Below are 20,808 nucleotides of genomic sequence, written 5' to 3'. Positions count from 1 at the left end.
GATGGAACACAAAATTGCTGTAAACTCCTTTACTGCCACAGGCCAGTGCTCAAGTCTAAATTTTTTTATCCCTTGGAAAATGAGACACTTGAGGATTTGTTCCTTTAAGTGCCTGTTGACTTAAAAAATGAAAAGAGTTGGAGTATCTAATATTCCTTTGCTCTGCTCCAGAAGCTTTCTGGCTTTCTGTTTCTGATCTGTCACTTCTCCTTTCTTCTGCTTCCTTCTCTGATACTGAGGACAAGCACGCTGGTTTTTAGGGCTTCAGCCACAGCGCAGCCCTGCCTGCAGCAGAGGCAGCCGAACATCAGCCAGGCGCACTGCTGCCAGCAGCTGCTGCTTCCCGCGGAGGCAGGGAGAAGCCAGCAGCATCCAAAGATGGCCACCAAATGGGCTTGTTATAAGGGAGTATTTCGTGCCAAAGAAGCTCAAAAGCCATAGCTCACAATATTTTGCATATTGGTTTTACACCTATTTAACACTTACCTGTTGTCTTTGTCCACTTGCTTTTGTTTTTTTTTCCCTTCTCTTCCTTGCATTACCTCTTGTCCACTCAACAACTTATCTAGTCTCTTCAACACTTCGCTACTGAGGATTTTTTAGAGATCCCGGCTGAAAGCATCAGGGAGTAATATTGCAGGAAATACAGTGTATAAACTCTGAAGGACATCTACTGGTCTAGAAAAATAAGCCAAGGTTACAATTAAGTTCCTCACCATAGTAGCCAGTGCCTACCTCAAAGTTTGAAAGTCATGCCCCTGTATTCCTTGCAGAGAGTGGAATCCTACTCTTACGGTCTGTTAGATGTGCTAAGGCAGCGTGGTATTGCTGCACCCTGTCCGCTTCCATTTTCAGGCTGATGCTTCAGAGGCAGTGCCTGCACTTCCGCTGGATTCTCAGAGTTGCAGAGGCACAAAGCTCCTGAAAAACCAGCCTGGAACTGCCAGAGAGGTTTGGAAGTCACCATCTTTTCAGTCAGTGGCTGTGGTTTGAGGGTCTCATGCCTAAGCTTCACCCTAACTTTAGGCCTAACAGCATTGACCCTTCTAAAGGCTGTTCAGTACCTGAATCTCCCTCATTTGTAGAAAACCTAGAGGTATTTAATATATGTAAGGTTGTACAAAAATATTCACATGGCCAAGCAGTGGGTTTCATATCACTTTGCACCTGAGCCTCGTGCAGCATTGTCTGTCAAAGGTAAAGTATCTTCTCCTGTCCAAAATGACTTTCAAACTGCAATAGAAAAGCCTATATTCAAGTCAGTCAGACAAGGAATGGCCTTGACGGCTCACTAGAGTAAATAAGATAACTTTCTGGCAAGCAAATGCCCTTCTTGCAAAACCTGCCATCAGTATATGCCAGTATCTGAGTATTTAGTCACACTTTTGAATGGCAAAGAAATTAGAAGGGGGGGGAAGCAACCCCAAACAAACACCAAACCCAGAAAAAACAACAACAAAAAGAACCAACCACCTAAAACAAAACTAACCACATGGAAAGACTTCCCCCCCCCCCCCCTTTTCAAAGAGCTTATTATTGTGAATAAAAATACAATGTGGTAATTATGTGGATGCTTGGCTGAGACAGCAGCTAGTGTTTGTGTAGGAAAATAGCAGTAAGTATAAAGTCATGGTTAATCACATAGAGACACAATCCTTCATTCCTTTTCAATGGCTTTAGGAAAGTCTGCTGTGGCCTTGCCATGTTTAAGGAAGATTTTGCTTCAGTGTAGTGACCTGCTCTATTGAAATTTCATTTCAGTATTAGAACAAACTGTTTCAGCTTTCAGCCCCCATTCCTGGCAGCAGCAGCTGTTTTGCTTTCTGATTGGATGGCTTGCCTTTGTCTTACTGTTGTAGTATTTCCCTCTCCCCCCCCCTTTTAATCATGATAAATCTCTTCTAAATGCAGACAACTTTTTAATCTCATCCAGCTTCTCCTGGTTTCCCTGTCTGAGACAGCCTTTGTGCCGATTTCATCCTACAAGCTATGATGAGCAGCTGCTCAAAGCGCTCCCTGATGCTGTAGGTGGGCTCCGAGACGCACAGTGCCAGAGCCGAACTCAGTACTAGGAAGTGACAGGCACAGGGAGAGCAGAGACATCCGATTTATTCTCCAATGTATTTTGCTAAGTCAGGCCTAGGAACAAGGATCAGAGCATCATTTGTACTGTGCCAGTGATAACAGGCGATAAAGCGGATGTTCTGTTTTCTCCCACGACTGTAAAATCCATTTGTCTTTACCAGGGTAAAGTGGTGTACATTTCACCCAAATATGATTTATTTTTAAAAATTACTACGTAGAGCAGAGTAGTTCTAGGAAAAAGGAGCAGCAGAAAATTAAGAAATGTCTCCCTGCATATTCCTAAAAGTAAAATTATGTTTGTGGGTTTTTCAGGCAACAAATGAAACACAGCATCCAAGATCCCGTATGTTATTATGTCAAGACTTCTGTGTGGGACCAAAATGTTGTTACCTGAAATTTCTGAGTCTCCTAACTGACACGCAGGGTGGGGGGGAGGAGGGGGTGAAATAAAAACTGCTAGTAGCACCAGCAGGTGCCAAATCAGATATTTAGGACAACAGGATCATCTGCAAAGGAGTTTCTTTCTATCCCTTGATAACTGTGTTTCAAAGAGAGGCCGAACACTCAAGGAGAGGTTCTGCCTCAGTCCACATCCACATTTCTAGCCCCCCTCCCCACCAGAAGCAGGTGCAAATCTGGACTGAGGTCTGAGGTGCTAATACTCTACAGATACAAACTGCTCAGCTGAAATAAAGCAGGAAATCTTAGATTTTCGAGTTCCACTGCATAATTAATTTCTTATTAGATCTCATCAGATAACCACCTGTAACTAGATTACTGCATTCTAAAATGAGGTACCTGTCTCGTTAGCCTTTAAATAAACTGAGATGCCACCTATTAGAAAATCATCTATCTGCATTCTTCACTTTTACAGCCTTATATTTCATAGTTTGGTGACCCGTTGGGAGATTCAGCTTCTTCTGTAATAACACACTGAATGGGGAATTGTGGAGAAGCATTATGGCCTGCAGCCACTTATTACATAAGATGTCAAATTTCAAAAGCCAGACTTTTCCCTGATGTAATTCTGTCAGCTTCAGTGGTTTGCACCAGGACTGTTTGGTTTTGAACAAGAACGTACAAAGAAAAGCTGTGGTTTCCAGTCTCTGGCAAACAGTAAATGACGTGAATCATATATTAAATATATAATAGATGCTTGGATTTTCATCAATATGTAGTATTTTAAAAGTGAAGTGGTTAAACTGTTAAGGTAAGGAGGGGGGGTTAAGTGAGGGGTTTTTTTTGTACACAGCTATCAGAAACTAACATTGCAAAGCTGCTATTTCTCATCAAGATCACTTATTTTATAAATATCAGGTTTCATACACAAATGCTTTCTCTAATCATTTACGATGGTTACGGCTAACTTGAAATTGTAATCAAGCAGTACCACCCAGCTATTCCTTGCTTGGCCGGTGCCTGTGATTGGATACGCTACGGAGCTTCCCGGGAACAGGGAGAGGATCCCAACGCACTAAAACAGACATCCGGACGCGAAGGCGCACGACGAGGGGAGAGCCGGTACCCCGGAGAAGGCGCCCCAGCCCCGCCGAGGCAGCCGGGGCGGCACGGCACGGATGCCGCCGCCGCGCAGCATCGCTCGGGAGCAGCCTACCGGCGGGGGCCGGGGGAAGCGCAGCCCGGCGCAGGGTCCGGCCTCGGCGGCTTTTCCCCCCACCGCCGCCAGCCCCCGCCGGCACCGGCAGCTGCACGGAGCTCCTGCCGGCAGCCCGGGTCACGTGTGCGGGCCGTAATCCCGGAGAGGGGGTGTCGTTACCGGGGGAAGGGGGCGGCGGGAGGAGGGGCTGCCGCCGATGAGGGCTGAAGCCGGGTGCGCGGCCGGCTGCGGGCGCCGGAGCCGCGGGCGCCGCTGCGGGCGAGGCGGGGGCTGCGGCCATGGCCTGGCCCTGCATCAGCCGGGTGTGCTGCCTGGCCCGCTTCTGGAGCCAGCTGGACAAGTCCGACCTCTCCGTGCCGCTCACCATCCACAACTACTCGGACATCGAGGAGCAGGAGGACGGGGCGCCCCAGCGCGCCGGGCCCCCCCCGCGGGGCAGCACCCGCCCGCCCGCCCCGGCCCCCCGCCCGCGGGACCCCGCCGCCGCCGGGAAGCCGGGCGGCCGCAGGAAGGGCCGGGCGGTCGCCGCCGGGGAGCCCTTCGCGGCGGAGACCCAGTACCGGCGGGACTTCAGAGCGTGGCCCCTCCCGAGGAGGGACGCCTTCCCCTGGGTCAGCGCCAGCAGCGGCGGCGGGAGGGACGGGGCCGCCCCCCAGCCCGCCCCGGGCCGCGCCGCCTGCGCCCTGCCCGGCGGCGGCGGGAGGCCGACGGCGGACGGCTGCGGCGGCCCCGAGCAGCTCCGGCCGCGCTCGCAGGCGGACGGCGGCCACACCACCTCCTACAGGTAACCAGGCCCAGGTGACCGCCCCGCTCCCTGCCGCGGGCGAGGGATGCTCCTCCGCAGCGCGGGGCGGGGATGCCGGCAAGCGACCGCGGCGGGAGGGGGAAGCCGTAACCAAGGGGAGGAGGGGGGGACGGGGGCTGCCACCTCGCCAGCGGCCTCGACCTATCGCCAAAGCCGCGTTTGCTTTTGGAAGTGCGGTCCTTAAAAGCGTCGCTTGCTCCCCAGGCGGGTGTCCGCCCCGGCCAGCACCGTCCGCATGCCGTTGCAGCAGAGCCTGCCGCGGGAACGCACCGCAGCCGCCAGCCGAGCCGCCCTGCGTTTCCTAGCTCCTGCCGTGGTTAAGAGAGAAATGAGGGAGTAAGCCGGGGTGGGATCCATGATGCCATCCCTAGCGCAGCAGTGCTTTACCTACCCACTGCCGGGAGGCACGGGACTTCGACCGCTGGAGCTGTCCGTACCCAACGGTCGCACTGAGCTGTGCTCCCCGAATCTGTCAGTGCCATCATCTTTTTCCCTTTGAAACTGGAACGCCACATTCAAGGCGAGCCAAATTATTGCCTCAAAGATTAGTCAGATGCAAAGACATAGGGGGATATATCCCCAAAAATATGCCATCTAATGGGTAATGGGAAAAATTGTCACAAACCACCTTTCCCTTTAAAGAGCCTTTAAAAATTATCAAGTTATAATAACTTCTATGTTATTGATGCCTTCCTTTCCCTGTGATCAATATGACTAATTAGAGACACTTATTTTCTGGAAGAAGTGACCAGGCGGGATGCACCTAAATTCAACCCTTGTTCTCATTGACATCCACCAAGGGAGGAGAGGGGATTTCAGCTCCTGCAAGGCTGCTGTTGAATACTGTACCAGCTTCACGTTCTTGCCACTCACTTCTCATAACGATGTTTGGCAGGTTTTAATATACCTATGAGGTATATTAATAGAGTAATTTTTACTCCAATAGAACCCCAAGTATTTAGACACTTATCATCTATTATGTACCTAGGAGACATTGCTTTTCATAATTCCAATTCATTAGATTATTTATGACAACACTGGGGGCCCTGGGAAGGATTACAGGCCTGCACGGGAGAGCATATTGCTTATCCCACTCCTCCCCACACAGGCAGCTGCCTTGGTACTAGTGCAGTGTACATACTGACTCTGGAAGGATAACTGCAGTGCTTGAATTTATGTGCTATTTTATCCTTTGCCACATCTCACAGGACAATCACAGTGATGATTATTTTTGAAGAAAAGCACTTTTAAATTTCAAAGCAGCACAGGAATTACTTCAGAGAAACCTGCCTAGAACAAGACCAGCAAGGTTCATCTTTCAGAAACGCATCCATCTCCACGTTGTTGTTGAAGCCTCCCCTGCTGCTTCTTCAGCCTGACCCCAGAGGAAGGGTGCATTAGAGCCACAGCTTCCCTACAGCTGCTCTAAAGCTCAGCAAAGAGTCACTTCTCACACCTTTCTTCCCTCTGACTTGTCTGTTCTTATGCAGGGCTCTCAACTACTGTCATGAAAGAGCAAGAAGTTTACAGATCACACGACAAAGTACTGGCTGGGGCAACATACCAACATGCAAATCAAAACAAGTTTTACAAAAAGTAAGACTTCAAGGTAGTCGAGGAACTCCTCACGGCTGAGGGGAGGAGCAGTACAGGATGAGGATGGAGGCACAAGCCAGGGCAGCCACACCAGGACAAAGTTCTCACATAAAACCTTTAAGGTGTTTCAAGGCTATACAGTACAACTAACGCAGACAGGACTATACAAGTCAAACCACTTCTATCTTATTCCAGTAATTGCCACAGTTTCTTTGAATTATCACCTAGTACAACATTGCAAATTTAAGAAATCCCCATATCACGGAGCACACAGGAGTCACAACAAGCAGCAAGAGAAAAGTCCACAATAACTTCACAGGCTGCAAGAGTCTATTTTGATTATTATTTATTGCTTCTTTTTTTTTAAAGAAAGACTAAGCAGGTACTTGGCAGAGTTACTCACACTCATTTTCAGTTACACTTGGGGCACTGGGTTTGTATTTGGTAGCTTCAGTCACACCAAAGCCCCAGGAGCACTCCCCCAGTCTGAGGCAGGGAAGGGGCGATCCACAGCACACCCACCTTCTGTGAGCTGAGCACTCACAACCACACGGACATTTCCACTAACACCGCTACAGTTCAGTCCTCCTTTCCTCTTACCTTATTATTTTCCAAAGGCAGCATTGCAGTCTGCAAACATGTATCTCATCTTCAGCAGCTGAAGAGCACCATTAAGGGTTGATGATCTTCATCTTCCTCTCTGATAAAGGCCAGAAGGACCCTACTTGTGCATTAAGCTATGCCTTGGTGGCCACACACAGCTCCACTACCCTCTAGCAGCAGGGACTCGCTTCTTGTAGGGTGCACCCACCCCAGGTGAGGAGGCAGCACTGGGGAAGCAGGAAGGGCAGATCAGCTGTGGTGGAGGCACAGCGAGGGGGGTTTCTGTTACCTGGGGCAGCTGGAGGGTGCTGGGCCCTGAGGAGGAGGTTAGTGAACCACATGATGTCTTTAGGGGGTTTGGGAAAAGGGAGAGTGTGTCCTGCACAGAGACATGGAGGCAGGGACCACTGCAGATAGATGGTTAGAGAGGAGCAAAGGTGTGGAAAACACACACATTTTTGGTTAGACACATTTCCTTGCTAGGGAGAACCTTGGGGAGATTCCCCCTTTTCTGCTGTTGCAGGAATATCAGTCCTTCCCTATGGCTCAGCCCTGCGAGCAGGTGGAGTGGCCCTGAGGACCAGGCTCTGTGTGTGGGGCCAGCTGTGTCCACTCTCAGAAGAAATGGGTCATTTGAGTCCTATGTGCTACAGGTGCTTCAGCAGGCTCTGCACCCAGCCGGCTCAGGCACGCACCACGAGGCTCTTGCCCGTAGGATCGGCTGCTGCTGTGTGGACGCTGCCAGTCAGCAACCTCCAGCTGTATTTCGTGACTTTGTCAGGTGTCAGCAGCTGGCTGGGCTTGCTTAATGTGAAAGTCAAAAGATCTGAATGCAGGGAAATTCTGGCTTGAACAGGACAGTGCAGAAAAGTTGACATTGATACATCGTCAAGCTTTTAATGGCAGTGCTGGTTTTCTTGCTTAATTCTGTAAGGTGCTGGTGGTTTTTTTTGTTAGGTTTTGTTGTTTGTTTCTTTCTTTTTAATTCAGGGATTTTGACCGTGTGGTTCTGCCTATTGCATGTTTGTTTCTGTAGAGCACCCAAGTGCAGCGGTGAGTCCCCTGTAACGTTCAGCACCGTTTGATATGTGCATCAGTGCGCTGCTCCCGTGAGATTACATTCTGCAAGTTCCTACTACATCTTTCTCTCTGCACTCTTTTCTAAGCACAGAAGGCAACTCAGCTGCATATAAAACTGGCTGTACATGGTGCAGCCAGCCAGCCTGACCTGGCATTTACCAGAACAAAATAGGATCAGTGACCAAGGCAAAAAGACCAGTCCCATTCTTAGTGACTTCTGGTTGGAGTCTTTCTATGGCCAGAAAAAAGGTAAAGGTGGAGGGGGTGTTGGAAGAATACCTGTACCTCTGAGGAAGCAAAGATATTTTTAATTTTGAAAGAATAACTCTGTATAAAGGGTGGAAGGACAGCACAGCTGCCTGCCCTCCGAACTATTGCCCCACATCCCCAGATCTTTGGGGCAGCTCCTGTCTCGAGACCCTGGATTTCAGCTGGAGTTCTGCAGGCTCTGAATAAAGGCAAACCCTAACTGGGCTGCATGGGGGGAACTCAGGCACGCAGACCAAGGCAGATCGATACAAGCTGCACTGGAAAGGCTAAAGTGGGATGTGCTCCAACTGTGAAAAGATCTCAGGGACTGCTGCAGAGGGTTGCAGTAGACTACACCTTAGTGATTCCAGAGGAGGCAGAAGGAAGCGCTCAGCGGCCCCCTCTGTGCCTTCCCAAGGGTTTGTCCTTTGGGGTCATGGAAGTGGCTTCTCCCTTTCAGCAGTAAGATGCAGGTGCTGTGAGCTTCTGACTTTGCACACAATTAATTGCAGTACTAGGTCTTGCATTTAGCACACATTTTGGAAATAGGTAAGTGCTTTACTTGGCTCCCTTCTATAGTGGATGAGAGAAGCTGATGCTGTCTCTGTTCTCTGGATGACATCTTCTTACCTTGTTAGAAGGCAACAGGGATGAGGGCACAACCTTTCTGCCAGGGTTGGTATTGCTGGGAGGAGAGGCCTGTTCAAGGCTCAGCTGTACTTCTTTAAGTTACTTCAGACCTCAATTTTCCTTTTGGTAACCTGCCGGTTTCTGGAAAGCACTTCAAATGTGTAAGTGAAAACGTTGCCTCAGAGCTGTGAGCGATTGTTTTGCCTCTTCTTCCCCCACCCATTGGCTTTGCCTTGTATTAGCACTTGGGGAACGGGGAGGATGACTGCGAATTTCTGCACAAAATCAGAATGCCAGTCCCAAGCTGAGCCTAATCTCTGCAGCTGGTGTTTCCACAGTCTAGGTGTTTTGAGCTTGCGTGAGACTTGAGAACACCTGACTTGTTCGCAGGTGGGAGGCACAGCAGTAAAGCAGACCAAACTGAGGGCCTCGACATCAGCAGTGTTTCCTGCTCACCCAGAGCAAGCAATTTTGTTTTGTTGCTTTGATGAAAAGAAAACGCATAAAGAGCTGGGGTTGTTCAGGAGAAAGAGCCTGATGTGCCATTGCTAATGCTTTTGGGAATAGCAGCCTGGAAGATGCCTCGGCAAACTGAACTCCCACCTTGTTGTGTGAGCATGTGCTGTTGCACTGTGACCGGGAGCAGAGACATCCTCCCCACCAGGGGAGATCCTGCAGAATGAAGGGGAATGACGCTTTTCCCCACATTTTACTGTCTATGCTATTCGCCTGCCTTCACATAGCGCTGGTGCAGAAGGGCAAGGTGAACTGTGGTGACTGCTTCACATTGAAAAGCATCTTATTTCAGCTGTGCAGAAAAAAACAGAGAAAATACCTGCACTCATGTTCAGCAGAGTATGGGATCACAGCACACACCTGAGATGGCAGGGTTAATAGGGCTGTGTATGAGGAGCTCCATCCTTGATCCAGCAAGATATTTAAACACATGCTTATCCTTAATAATAGGAGTAAAGCTTTTATAATCAAGGCTTACAGTAATCTTTACATTCTTAAGTATCTTGCTGCTTGGGCAAATTAATACCAAAGCCCCTGATTTTTACACTATTTAAGAAGTAAGCTTGCTTGGTGCAGGCGTTGGGATGGATCCAGAGAGACTTGCTGTGCACTGCATAGCCTGGCTGGGGGAAGGGAGGGCTCGGGGGGAGGACAGAGCTGTAGGAGGAGCGAGCGAAGGGAACTGGAAATAGTGGCTCAAGAGAGGATGCCTGTTCTGCAAAGTACGCTGCAGAACTGCAATGGGGAAGATTCAAAGCTGTTGCATAAAGATAGGAGGAATTTCCTCCACTCAAAGTACACCCAAACTTACATTAGAGGAAAAGGGGAAAGAATGGGAAATGACAGAAGTCAAAACCCTAAGACTTACCCACAAACCCCCATTCACACAGCTCCGATAAGAGGGAAGTAGCTGCCTGTCCTATCACACCACTGTGAGTTCTCCTTCCTTAGGGATCTGTCTGTGAGCAGAGCAAGCGCCCCAAACTCAGCCTAAGACAACAGTTCTAGGCTTAAGGATTTTTTCCTGGCATTTCAGTCCAGTCTTTTGCTGTTGCTGCTTTCCTGTGAGTTACGAGCAGCTCCAGGTACTGCCTGACCTTGCTACAGGTGAGAGCTGAGATAGGAAGCAGCCCGCTGTCTTCTGCTTTCCTCCTCTGTAATTCCTGTGTGCTGGTCTCTCTACCCCGCTGCTCTGTCTTTCCTCTATCCCTCTGGCTTTTTCTCTCCTTCAGCCTTTCCGTTCCCTCATTTCTGTCCTTGCGCTGTGCTCTTTGGCTGGATAGGAGAATGGGCACAATCTGCTCCTGTGTCCAAGGCTTGGAAGGGCCTCCACCACCCCACCAGCGTCTGACATATCTCAGAGGAAAAGCAGTTTAATGGCTCCGCTATCCAGGAATGCTCCTGGCTTCGTCCATCCCACAGAGCTCTCACTGCTGCATTTATGACTCATGACATTTTGCAATCCTCTGTTGTCCAGGAGATGTCACGGCGCCCTGATCCGTGCAGGTCTTTGCCGTAAGCAGACACAGCACCACTGGCTGCCCAGCTCTGCCTGGGCAAAACAAACTCTCCCACCTGAAGGACCTGCGCAAGGAACCTGCCTGAGCACCTGCGAGGAGTTGCACTGCAAACGAGGTGCTATTTCATACCCCACCACCTTCTGCCCAAACCCCTCGCACACCAGTCTGGCTTCCCCAACAGACATCTAGAGTAATGTGTACTTTGAAAAGAAAGTAACAGAGACCCCCAAAGTGTCTTTTTTTTCCTGAAGGGAAAATGGGACAAATATTCATTATGCTGCTTAATTCTCCCTTGGAGTGCTGGGTATGAGAAGGAAGAGGGCTGTGGAAGAATAAATGCAGCCCAGCTCAGGCAGCGTAGCTCAGAGTTACGTTCAGCTATACAGGGTGAGCATTTTTCTCTATTTCTTAAATGACAAATTGTAATGCAGAGGCTCCAAACACCACCGATAATTAATCATGTGAAGCAAATAATGACATAAAGATTGAGGTACTAAAACGGCAACTGTGATGGCATTGGTGCCATGCTACGAGGCAAAGGAATATTATAAATACTGAAGGTAAATCTGGCAGTCCCAGCATTGCAAACAGCGTGGTCGGTATTTGATTTCCACCCTCCCCACACCCAGTAGAAATGCCCTCCATCTCAGTGAAACCAAAAAGCTTTCTAGGTTAGATTTTTGCTAGGCCAGTGAAATCAAAAAGATTACACAGGCAGCTTTCTCTGCAAGGCCAGAAAATATTTGTGGAGAACATGAAACAGGGAAAGAGCTGGAGGCAGCACATGGGCCAGCAGCCACGTGGCTCGCAGCACCCAGCAGCCTGAGCTGCAGCCAGCAGAGCTGGCAGCAGCGGCACGCTGTGTTTGGAAGGAACTGAAGGACCAATCCTGAATCCATCATTCCCAAATCATGCCCTGAAGTCTGCGAGGCCACATGGCGAATCGTGGTGAGAGCCGGTGGGAGCATCCCCCCCGCCTGACCCCCTGTCTAGGCTGTTCGACAGCCCTGGTACAGGTGGTCCTGCTCACCCGGGGAGGGAGACGGCACACAACCACCAGCTCTCTGAAACAGCTCTCTCCAAAGCTGGTAATTATAGTCCAACACTTTTTTCTGTTTCTAGTGTACACATAAGCTGTACTCCCACTTGCTCCATTTCCCATCACCACTGGGGGGTTAAACTGTCCCAGCAGGCTGCAAGCCTCCTGGCTCCTCACACTGCATTGATCCAAACCTTCCCCTCCAGACAACCCATCCTGACACATTACAAAAGAAGAAACGCCTTTCCCCAGGCTCTATTAACCAATTACGAGAAAGAGCAAAGAAATGATCAACAAACTGGTGATTTCTGTGATCAAAGCAGTTCCACAGAGTAACAGGGCAACCACCTGCAAAAAGCTGCTTCTTATTCCTTCCTAGAGCGAGTCAGATGTAAAGCAACAGCAGTACACAAAAAGCAGCCCTTCCCTTTTGATCTCTACTCTTTTAAAAACTTTCTACAACCCAGCAGGCCTTTTTCTTTCACAACCCCAGTGCTTTAGTACTTCTAAGTACCACTGGGTCATTTCTATTTATGGAGATCAAAAATCTCACCTCTAGGTTGTAACAATGGAGAGCAAAACAGAACCTAAAGGGAGTCTGGACACTGAGTTACGGGCCTGGAGGCTATTTCCCCTCCACTGCAGGTCCTTGGAGCCTCAAAGTAACCTGACAACTGCTGCTGCCTAGGGATGAGGGGAGGAGGAGAAGGGGATGAAGATGACTATCATCTCCAGCAGCAAGTCTCTTGTGTTCATCCCCAGCAGGAGCTGGATGTCACACCATGCAGGGCTCTCTCCTTCTCCATGCCATTTCTGTAATTTCTTCTCCCACCATGGTGTTCTCTTGCTAATAACTGCTATTTGTGTGATCTTGGACAAGGCACCACCCATGGTGACGGACATGGGGAAGGGCGGGAAAGGCAGAGCTTTGTCTTTCTCAAGCACAGGGAGCAAACGTTGCACCAGGGCGTACGAAGGGGGAGACAGTCGCTAAATCTTGACACTTGACATCTTAAACTAAGTAATATTAAAAAGAGGTCATTCCTCTTCCCCAGGCTCTGAGTAGCTCATGCATTTGGACCCCACTCATGACTCCATGACTGATTTCTAGTCAGGTCAGCAAACTGGTATTTGCGCTCGTGTTTCTTCTGACTCTTGGCTATACAGCTGGAGATGAGTGCGTGTGTCCTGCAAGCTGAAAGACAGAGCAAATTTAGTTAGCTGTACTTTCTGGACCAAAGGTTATCATTTTAATTTCTTGTTTTGTTTAAAGCACCCCAGCTCCCAAAGGGGATGAGTAGTCGTCTCTCTTTTGCCCAGCCCTTCCCCGTGGCTCAGAGTCCTGGCTTCGCCCAGGAGGAAATGCTGGGTCCAAATAAGAAATGCCACTGTGGATCTGAGCCGTGACTGTACCTGCCCTGTATTTCTGTTTCTGTGGGTGAAGGCAGAGCATTTCCTCATTGCATGTAGGTGCCTCGAAAATAGTTTTGGCTATCCAGGCTGAGAGGAGAACAATTTGGCTTCCAGCCAAAATGAGGGTCCTGAGATCCAAAAGGGCTGTGTTTGGGGGCCTGCCAAATCAGCAAATGATCTGCTACAAAGCAGCAAGACAGAGCTGGCTGCAGAGGCAGGCAGCACAGTCCTTCCTTGAAAGCCGGGGACACACTCCATTGCAGCGTAATGCAGCGGGGAGGCCAGCCGGCCTGAGGGTGAATGGTTAGGAATCAATGCCACCAGCATCCTTAAGGCAATCCAGCTTTATGTGGGGCAGCAGTTCTTGGAAACTGCTGGGATGTAATTGATGGCTTTGTACCATTTTGCTGGTATTTTGCCCGGTAGCTCTGTGTCCTCCCTCTGGCTGCGCAGCAGAGCAGAGCTCAGATTTAACTCGGCATTCACACACGTCTGGGATTCCCTGCTGAAAGGTTGCCTTCTTGGGGCATCGCTTGGCCAAAATCACCCTTCTGCAAAGGGGCTTCCTTATCCTGAGGTGCTAAAGCAGCAGGAACCGCACCACCAGCACCGGGAGAGCGACGCAGGCACTTAACCTGCTGCCTGAGCAAGCCTGAACAGCAAAATGCAGAGAAGGCGGAAGGTGGCAGCTCAGAACAGCGAGAGCAAACCGATTATAGACAAGAAAGGCTGTGACAAAAGCTAAGCTTGGCCCTTTAAAACACAGCCTATTTCCCAAGCCTGGACATGGCTCAGGAGTCAGTCCTACCCCTTGATCCTGTCTATAATCAGCTAGTAAAATTCAGTTATTTAAATATGCCAGGGTATGAATGTAAAATCGTCACAGCTTTGTTAGTCGCCTCTCCTTTTGCTACAGGAGCTGCCTGAATTTGTTGCCAGAGATAGATACATAAAAAAAGCAGACTTCTGTCTTCTCCTGAGAGCAAACAAGCCAACTCAGTTGGCTGCTACTGCAGCATCCAGAAAGTCCTAACGCAGAGGGCATCAGTGAAGCCTGTTTGTGACAAGAGGTACAGAGAAGCAGAGGGAAGGCTGCGGAAGGGAGCTGGCAGCAGAGTTAAGCCAGACCCCAACATGCTGTTCCTCGAAACATGTGTTGCCCCTTTCCCAGTGCCGTCACTGCTCCAAGATTAAGTAAGCCAAGCGCCGCTTTCTCAGACATTATCATGCAAAGTCAAAGCACTTGCCCCCACCTGAAGGAAAATATCAGCGGAAGCATCTGCCAACTGAGATGGTGTCTCCCTTCGGATGCATTTCAGACTGAGTTGCCCCAGAGGCACAGCACAGCACACATTGGCAAACGTGCCTGCTGTCGAGAGAGCTAAAGCCAAGTAAGGGAACATCAGCAGCCTCCCTCCGCACGCGTGAGGGCTAGGCAAGGGCTAGGCACTTGCAGCCCCAGATCAAGATGTTTTACATTGTGAGTGGCCAATGAGTCAGCCAGTGTTTTCCATGGTAATGGTCAATGAGCTGTCAAGCAAAAAGTCACCCTGACTTTTTCTTATCCAGGAGAAAAGCACCAAGCACCTGCGGGAGAAAGCACATTTTGCCAGGAATAAAACACGAGTTAAGTCAGGGCAGCCAGTTAGCCAAGTCTATGCCATGTTGCATCTTTCAGCCTGGACTTGCTGAGAGGCAGGCCTCTAGGCTCAGTTCTTCTTTAATTCTCAGTGTGCCTTAGACAAATTCAGTATTACGAGCTGATTGTAACCAGCCTCGCCTTCTGGCTCTGCAACCACTCTGAGCAGAAGCCCTCTGTGAGTATGTTGTGTTTTATGGGTTCTTGTGTCTTGACAATCTCATTTCAGACAAGAGTATCGCCCATGGACTGGAGCAAAACCATCCAAGCCTATAAAGACAAAGCAAGGTTTCATTATCCCAGAAGACCATTTTGTTCAAGAGACAAGCTACAAGGCAGATTTTAAGGTAATTAACGTTTTTTAAAATCCCAAAGTCGATGTGAGTATCCCAAAGTACGCATCAGGAACTCCTCATTTGTTATTGGTGTGGTGCGTGTAGAATAAAGCCATGTCCTCATTGACCACTCTTTCATCACTGCCCATTAGGTAATGTGGCCATCCCTTGCTTTCAGAGAGACATGCTAAAGAATGTCATACTGTAACTTATCATTCAACCCGAGACCAAGATTTTAAACGGCATGACGGTTAGGAAGTTCAAGATTTGCGATTCCCTCAGTTGGGTACCTTATGTACAAGGTGTGTGTCATTCTCTCTCTCTGCGTAAGGTGCATTTAACACCCTCTGCACACGCTCAGAGCGGTCGGTGTGCACTAGCATTAGGGCTGTAGCGTGAGAGTCAACCTCTGGTGCTAACATCAACCACGGATGCAGGTGTTCGCATGGGAATGTTTGCATTTCGCTGCCTAAGGAACAGCACCCACCCAGACAGGACAAAACTCCCCCATGCTGGTAAGGGCAGAAGCTGCCCCCACTACCAAGACCAAGGATGATACAGCTGTGGCGAGCAGCCGAGCCGCACAGCTCTTGGGCCTCTGAGACTTCCTTGGGATTTTCCTGTGAGTTTTCTACAACTCTCTATACCAGCGTAAGATTGTTTTCTTGTTGGCAAAATACATCTAAGCGTTAGAAAATCCCACGAGGAAATGTTCTCTCCGTACTCAGCGTTTTCCCTGGTGGGGCCCCACACACTCCCCATCCCCACGAGGAAGGAAAATGCACACCGAGAAGGCTCTGGTTTAGCTGCTTTTTGCATCAGACCACTAAAGAGAACGGCACTTCACAACCAACTGTGAAAGCCTTTCACAGGCTGCACCGAGTGACTCGGAAAGCAGAGTCGGGGCTGGGGCTGAATTCCCCAGCCACAGCGTGCCGTGCTGTTAGAGGTAATACCAGCTTCTCCAGGGCCACATGTAAAAAGTAAATCTTTGCCTTGGAGGAGACAAGGAAGAAGTGTTTAATCAGCAGACAGTCAAGTGCTTCCTCCAGAGAGGATTGCTGGCACACTGCTGCGATGGCAGCACACGACGGGTATATCCAGCTCCACTGAAAGTGGGACAGTGACCTCAGGCAAAACAGAATTTGCAAACCTCACCAAAACGTCTTCCTTGCTCTGAATAGTCTGGGCTGCTTACTGAGGTGCAGCAATGAGGATAGAGGGTATTTAACCCTTAAACCTTGTATTTTGATCCTTGTATTTAATCTTGTATTTTGACCCTGGAGGGGCAAAATACAGCGTCTTCCTATTTGGCCAAGGACACAGCACTCTGGACCACGTAAGCAAAGGTCCCATTTCCTGGAGCCCCAAGGTACCACCGCGGCCTCTCTCGCAGACAGCATGGGAAAGCTGTAGTCGGGAATGATGATGGTGCCGAGGAGCCACCAGTTCAAACACAAGTCAGACTCTCCCTGGTTTACACTTGGCCATTTGGACTTTCCCTCTTGCCTGAAGCCCATGGCTTTGCTGGACATGTGGGAGTCAGGTTTACGTTGTGTCCTGACAGCCCGGGTGTAGGACTCCGACTGGTTCTCCCCAGCTACTGAGCTGTGCACAGGCTGTTTGTTCCTTGGCGTGTCAGATGCATCCCCAGAGGAACGGAAAAATCAGAACAATGCAACAACAACAACAAACAGATCGATAGCTTTCCCTATACTCTCTTTGCCTGTGGTCTTGCTCTTCTTTCTCTACTCGGATGGTGCCATCAGAATACTCAGCACCCAGGAAAGCTTTCCACCCTTTCATGTTTTATGGCCAGATTCACCCAGAGTCCTGGGCTGGATGCACAACTAAGGCCAGTCCTGTTTCAAATCCTTCGGGTTTTAAGCATTAGGGAAGACACAAGCACCCAAGTGTCCTTCATGCTTCAGTACAACCACGACAACTATATATTGGGTGAAATTCTGACTCCACAGACATCAGAGAGAGCGCCCTCTGTTATCTCTACTTTTCCTCCAGGCCCAAGGAGTTTACATCCTTATGAAAGTCCTTGCAGTTTCACAGCCTGGCATGGCCAGTAACCAATTTTTCTCCTTTGGGTACTCCAGGTCTGTGCCTTTGTTCACAGCACGCATAGCTTGTGGCCCCATTAAGCATTACAGTAGAGCGTTTTGACGGAGCCTGGATGGCATTCTCCAAAAGGTTAAGGACACACACTACTGTAATTCCTCTCCCTTAAATCCAGCACCAGTCCAGCGGTGAATTTGTTGTGATGTTTGCAGAGTAAGTGCCAGCGGGGCTTTGTGAAGAGGGCAGCTCTTTATCTTGCAGAGGCCAAGGCCTGCCCAGCCGTGGTTATCCCCCGTCACACCACACACCTCAAGGTCCAAGGGCTGGGTTACAAAAAGCCCCTCCTCGGTGGCGCAGCATCGCACCTGCCCTTGAATCATCCTGTACGCCGGGGCCAGTCTCGTCGACGCCCAGCCAAGAGCTAACGCTTGTCGGGCAGTGGCAAGTTCCAGGGGAGAGCAGATAGGTCATCACAACGCTCCAGACCCCTCAAACTCTCAGGACAGTCGCACCCTGCGTCGCACTAACGTTTCTCTCCCCCCTCCCCCCACTAGATCCCAGAGGTGAAGACCAGGTTCTCCCCCAACCCTTCTGCTGTTTTCCAGGCGCCGTCACGGATCCTCAACGTGTGAACCTGGACCCTCCTCACACCCAGGCAGCTTAAACGCGGCGTTTCTGTTAAGATGTATCACTATGCAATTTTCATGAGGAGCGTTAAGATCAAAGAACCGGTATTATCAAAAGCAGCTCCAGTGATTAATGATATGCACACACACTTTCTGTTAACACAACAAACCGCAAAGCGCTCGGTTCAGAACCGGCAAAACGCGCTGCGAGGAGTGACCTAGTTTTTCACAGGAGCGGGTTCATTCCTGTGCCAGCTGGCGTCGCATTAGGAGATTGACTTCGGGCAGCAGAGGCAGTATTGCAGGCAACATCCCTACGCTTAACTACACAGGGTGGGAGGGAAAACAATCACAGGCGGGATGGATAATTAAAACCAAAAAGAATTTTATTTAGCAGCACCCTCTAAGTAGGCCAGTGAAAGACAGGGAGTGTCTGGCTGACTTCTGAGCTTCTTGAGGGGTTTTGGAAGTGGAACCTCAAATGGCATCACCAGAAATCATAGCATCAAAGGGCCTGGTCTGAACTTCCAGGGTTGTTTTAGAAGCTGGAGGAAGCCAGCATCGTTGAACTCCAAAATAAAACTGGCACATGCAGTGTCTTGGGGCTTTAAGGCTGGAAAGCTGGATATTTCCAAAATTGGTGGGCTGACGCAGAAGCAAGAGGGGACTGAACTTCAGGAGACAGCCCTGACAGCAACACACCAGCCTGGTTCGGAGAGGATTGCATGGACAGAGTCAGCTAGGCACCTACCAGACTCCAGAGGATCTAAAATATTTGTGTAATTTGTATAGCTGCTAGGGTGAGTGTAAATATTGTATATGGATTTTACCTAAAGCAATTTGTGATCCTTTAATGGAAAGGACATGCTTATACTTTTAATAAATATTAACTCTTTGCATATGCAAGGTGGAAAATATTGCCTTGAAATTCCTAAATTATTGCCTGTATATTGGTAATGCTAATGCTAGGAACAACCAGAAGTGAATGTTACTTAGAAACTCTTCTTAAAGAAAAATGTAACGTAGAATGTAAGACATCCTTCATTTTTAAGATAGGCCATTTTAAGTGTCATTATTCTAATGCTGATTTTTGTAGATTGGTGTGCATTTAACTTTTGCTGAGGTACACGTGTTTTAAGAAACCATTTTTTAGCCTTTGTTCATCGAGACTGTAGTGGGTTTACAGTTTCTATCTCAACAACTTATGCAATATAATTAGTCTACTGCTTATTTCATGGTTTTGCTAATTATTTTGGAGGAAAAAAAACAAATTGAAAAACTTTCACTTTATGTGTTTGAAACACACAAATGCATTGGCTAGAACGAAAGGAAACTATCCTCAGACTTGAACAGTGATCGGATATTCATTCATCTGTAATGACACGGACTTAAACACAGGAGGATTTTTTCTTAACCTTCCTACTAGCTGAAGTCGAAGGCAAATTTAATGAACTTTGGGGACTCTGCAAACACGTATGCATTGCTGATAATTCCCATAAGAACAATTTTTGAACTGTCGGCATGTGGATTGTATTTGGAATACATGCAGACAGCGTTTTCTCACTGCATTATGTGAGAATTTAATTGTTACATTAGCCGGACCGAACACAACCACGAGAATAGGTAACATCTGCAGTAAGCTGCGTTTGGGTGGGACAAAGGATGGCACTTTCCACACCCATCCTTGGACCCAGAGGAACCTACAGTGCTTGCCAAAATAATTCTTCAGGAGATTCATTTTTCAGGAAATTAATTTGAAACATTCAAACTGTACTAAAGGTTTTGCATGTTAGATGTTTCTAAGAATTCAATCTGCTTGTTTAATCTCTTTATAATGTTTTTAACAGTTTTGTTCAAACAATTTAAGTTCATTTCAATCCTGGACTTTATTAACAGCAAAAAAAAAAGAAAAAAAAAAAAAGAAAAATTGTCTATTCAGTCTCTCTTCTTAATTCACTGTATTTCTTAAAAGAAAAAACCAACCCAGTTCTAAACAAACTGGAAATATAATAAGCTTGTATTTTATCAAATGGACTGGATTTAATTTAATAAATTAAAATGTATTTTGGCTATTGGTTCTTTCCCAATTTTTTTTTGTTGTAAAACATAACCCTTGGGTATTCAACCTTGCAGGACAATTTGTCACAGCATTTCTCTCTGCACAGCTGCACGTGCAGGACAGCACGGCACACAGGGCACCAAGCAAGGTGTCGCGGAGATGCTTAGCTGCATTCACAGCCATCAGCAGTCAATTCCTTACTCCTCAAGCTTATCTGCAGGCGCAGACCCCCAGCAAGAATGGCTTCCAAGGCACATTTCAAGCGGTGGCCAACTGCTGATTTGAAAGCGTGACTGCTTTCCCCAGGAAAGCTGTTGCTCTGCAGAATTCATAATCACTTATGGGATTTTTCCCAGACATTTTCAAAGGGAAAGCAAACTATTCAGCAAGTAGTCCATCAACACGAACGGAAAAAGGGATGAACCAATGATACCAATTTGCCACGTTCACTATCGGAGACACAGAGGCTAGATCTACTCTGATGCAGGTGTCATGCTCTCAACACCCCCTTTCAGCGGTGCCCATGCTGGGCCCTGTTAACAGAAAGGGACAAGCAACTTGCGTTTCACCTCAGTTTCACTCTGCCATCTCACACAGATCACGGGAAGATGGTGTTAGCTTTGAATTTTAACAGAGACCATCGCTTCACAGTTGCTCCCAAGAACATTTTAGTGAATAAAGGTGCTGAAGATACAACCAGCCTCCCCAGATACTGCAATGTCAGCTCTTCTAGCTATGCCTCAGAAGACTTCCAGGAGAAAGCCAAAGGCTCACAAGCTGTTGCCTGGCTCCAACTACAGGAAGGTAGAATGGAAAGAAAACCAAGCAGGTACTTACCACTGCAAGGGACAGGGCGATGCAACCGGCTGCTGACATCTGCAACATACCTGATTTTGCATGAGAAGTGCCTGCCTCAGCCGAATTG

General features: G+C 48.5%; 1 protein-coding gene across 1 annotated transcript; it reads left to right on the top strand.

The window, feature by feature from the left end:
• The first annotated feature begins 3,981 nt into the window (after positions 1-3,981).
• MAP6D1 (MAP6 domain containing 1) lies at positions 3,982-19,894 on the top strand. The gene is made up of 3 exons (XM_075157617.1): positions 3,982-4,487; positions 15,023-15,140; positions 17,753-19,894. Exons 1-3 carry the CDS (start codon positions 3,982-3,984, stop codon positions 17,828-17,830), a joined length of 702 nt encoding a protein of 233 aa, XP_075013718.1. The 3' UTR covers positions 17,831-19,894.
• Positions 19,895-20,808: the final 914 nt, after the last annotated feature.

The sequence above is a fragment of the Calonectris borealis genome, chromosome 9 (genome assembly GCF_964195595.1).
Source record: "Calonectris borealis chromosome 9, bCalBor7.hap1.2, whole genome shotgun sequence".
Lineage (NCBI taxonomy): Eukaryota > Metazoa > Chordata > Aves > Procellariiformes > Procellariidae > Calonectris > Calonectris borealis.
The sequence above is the reverse complement of the archived record's forward strand: the minus strand, read 5'-3'. Positions and strand labels throughout refer to the sequence as shown.

What these genes read in the sequence shown, in the direction of transcription:
- MAP6D1 (XM_075157617.1), top strand. Translation starts at nt 3,982, where the DNA reads ATGGCCTGGCCCTGCATCAGCCGGGTGTGCTGCCTGGCCCGCTTCTGG. An exon ending in GGCCACACCACCTCCTACAG is followed by an intron (nt 4,488 to 15,022) that starts GTAACCAGGCCC and finishes ATCTCATTTCAG; the next exon opens with ACAAGAGTATCGCCCATGGA. An exon ending in GCTACAAGGCAGATTTTAAG is followed by an intron (nt 15,141 to 17,752) that starts GTAATTAACGTT and finishes TCCCCCCACTAG; the next exon opens with ATCCCAGAGGTGAAGACCAG.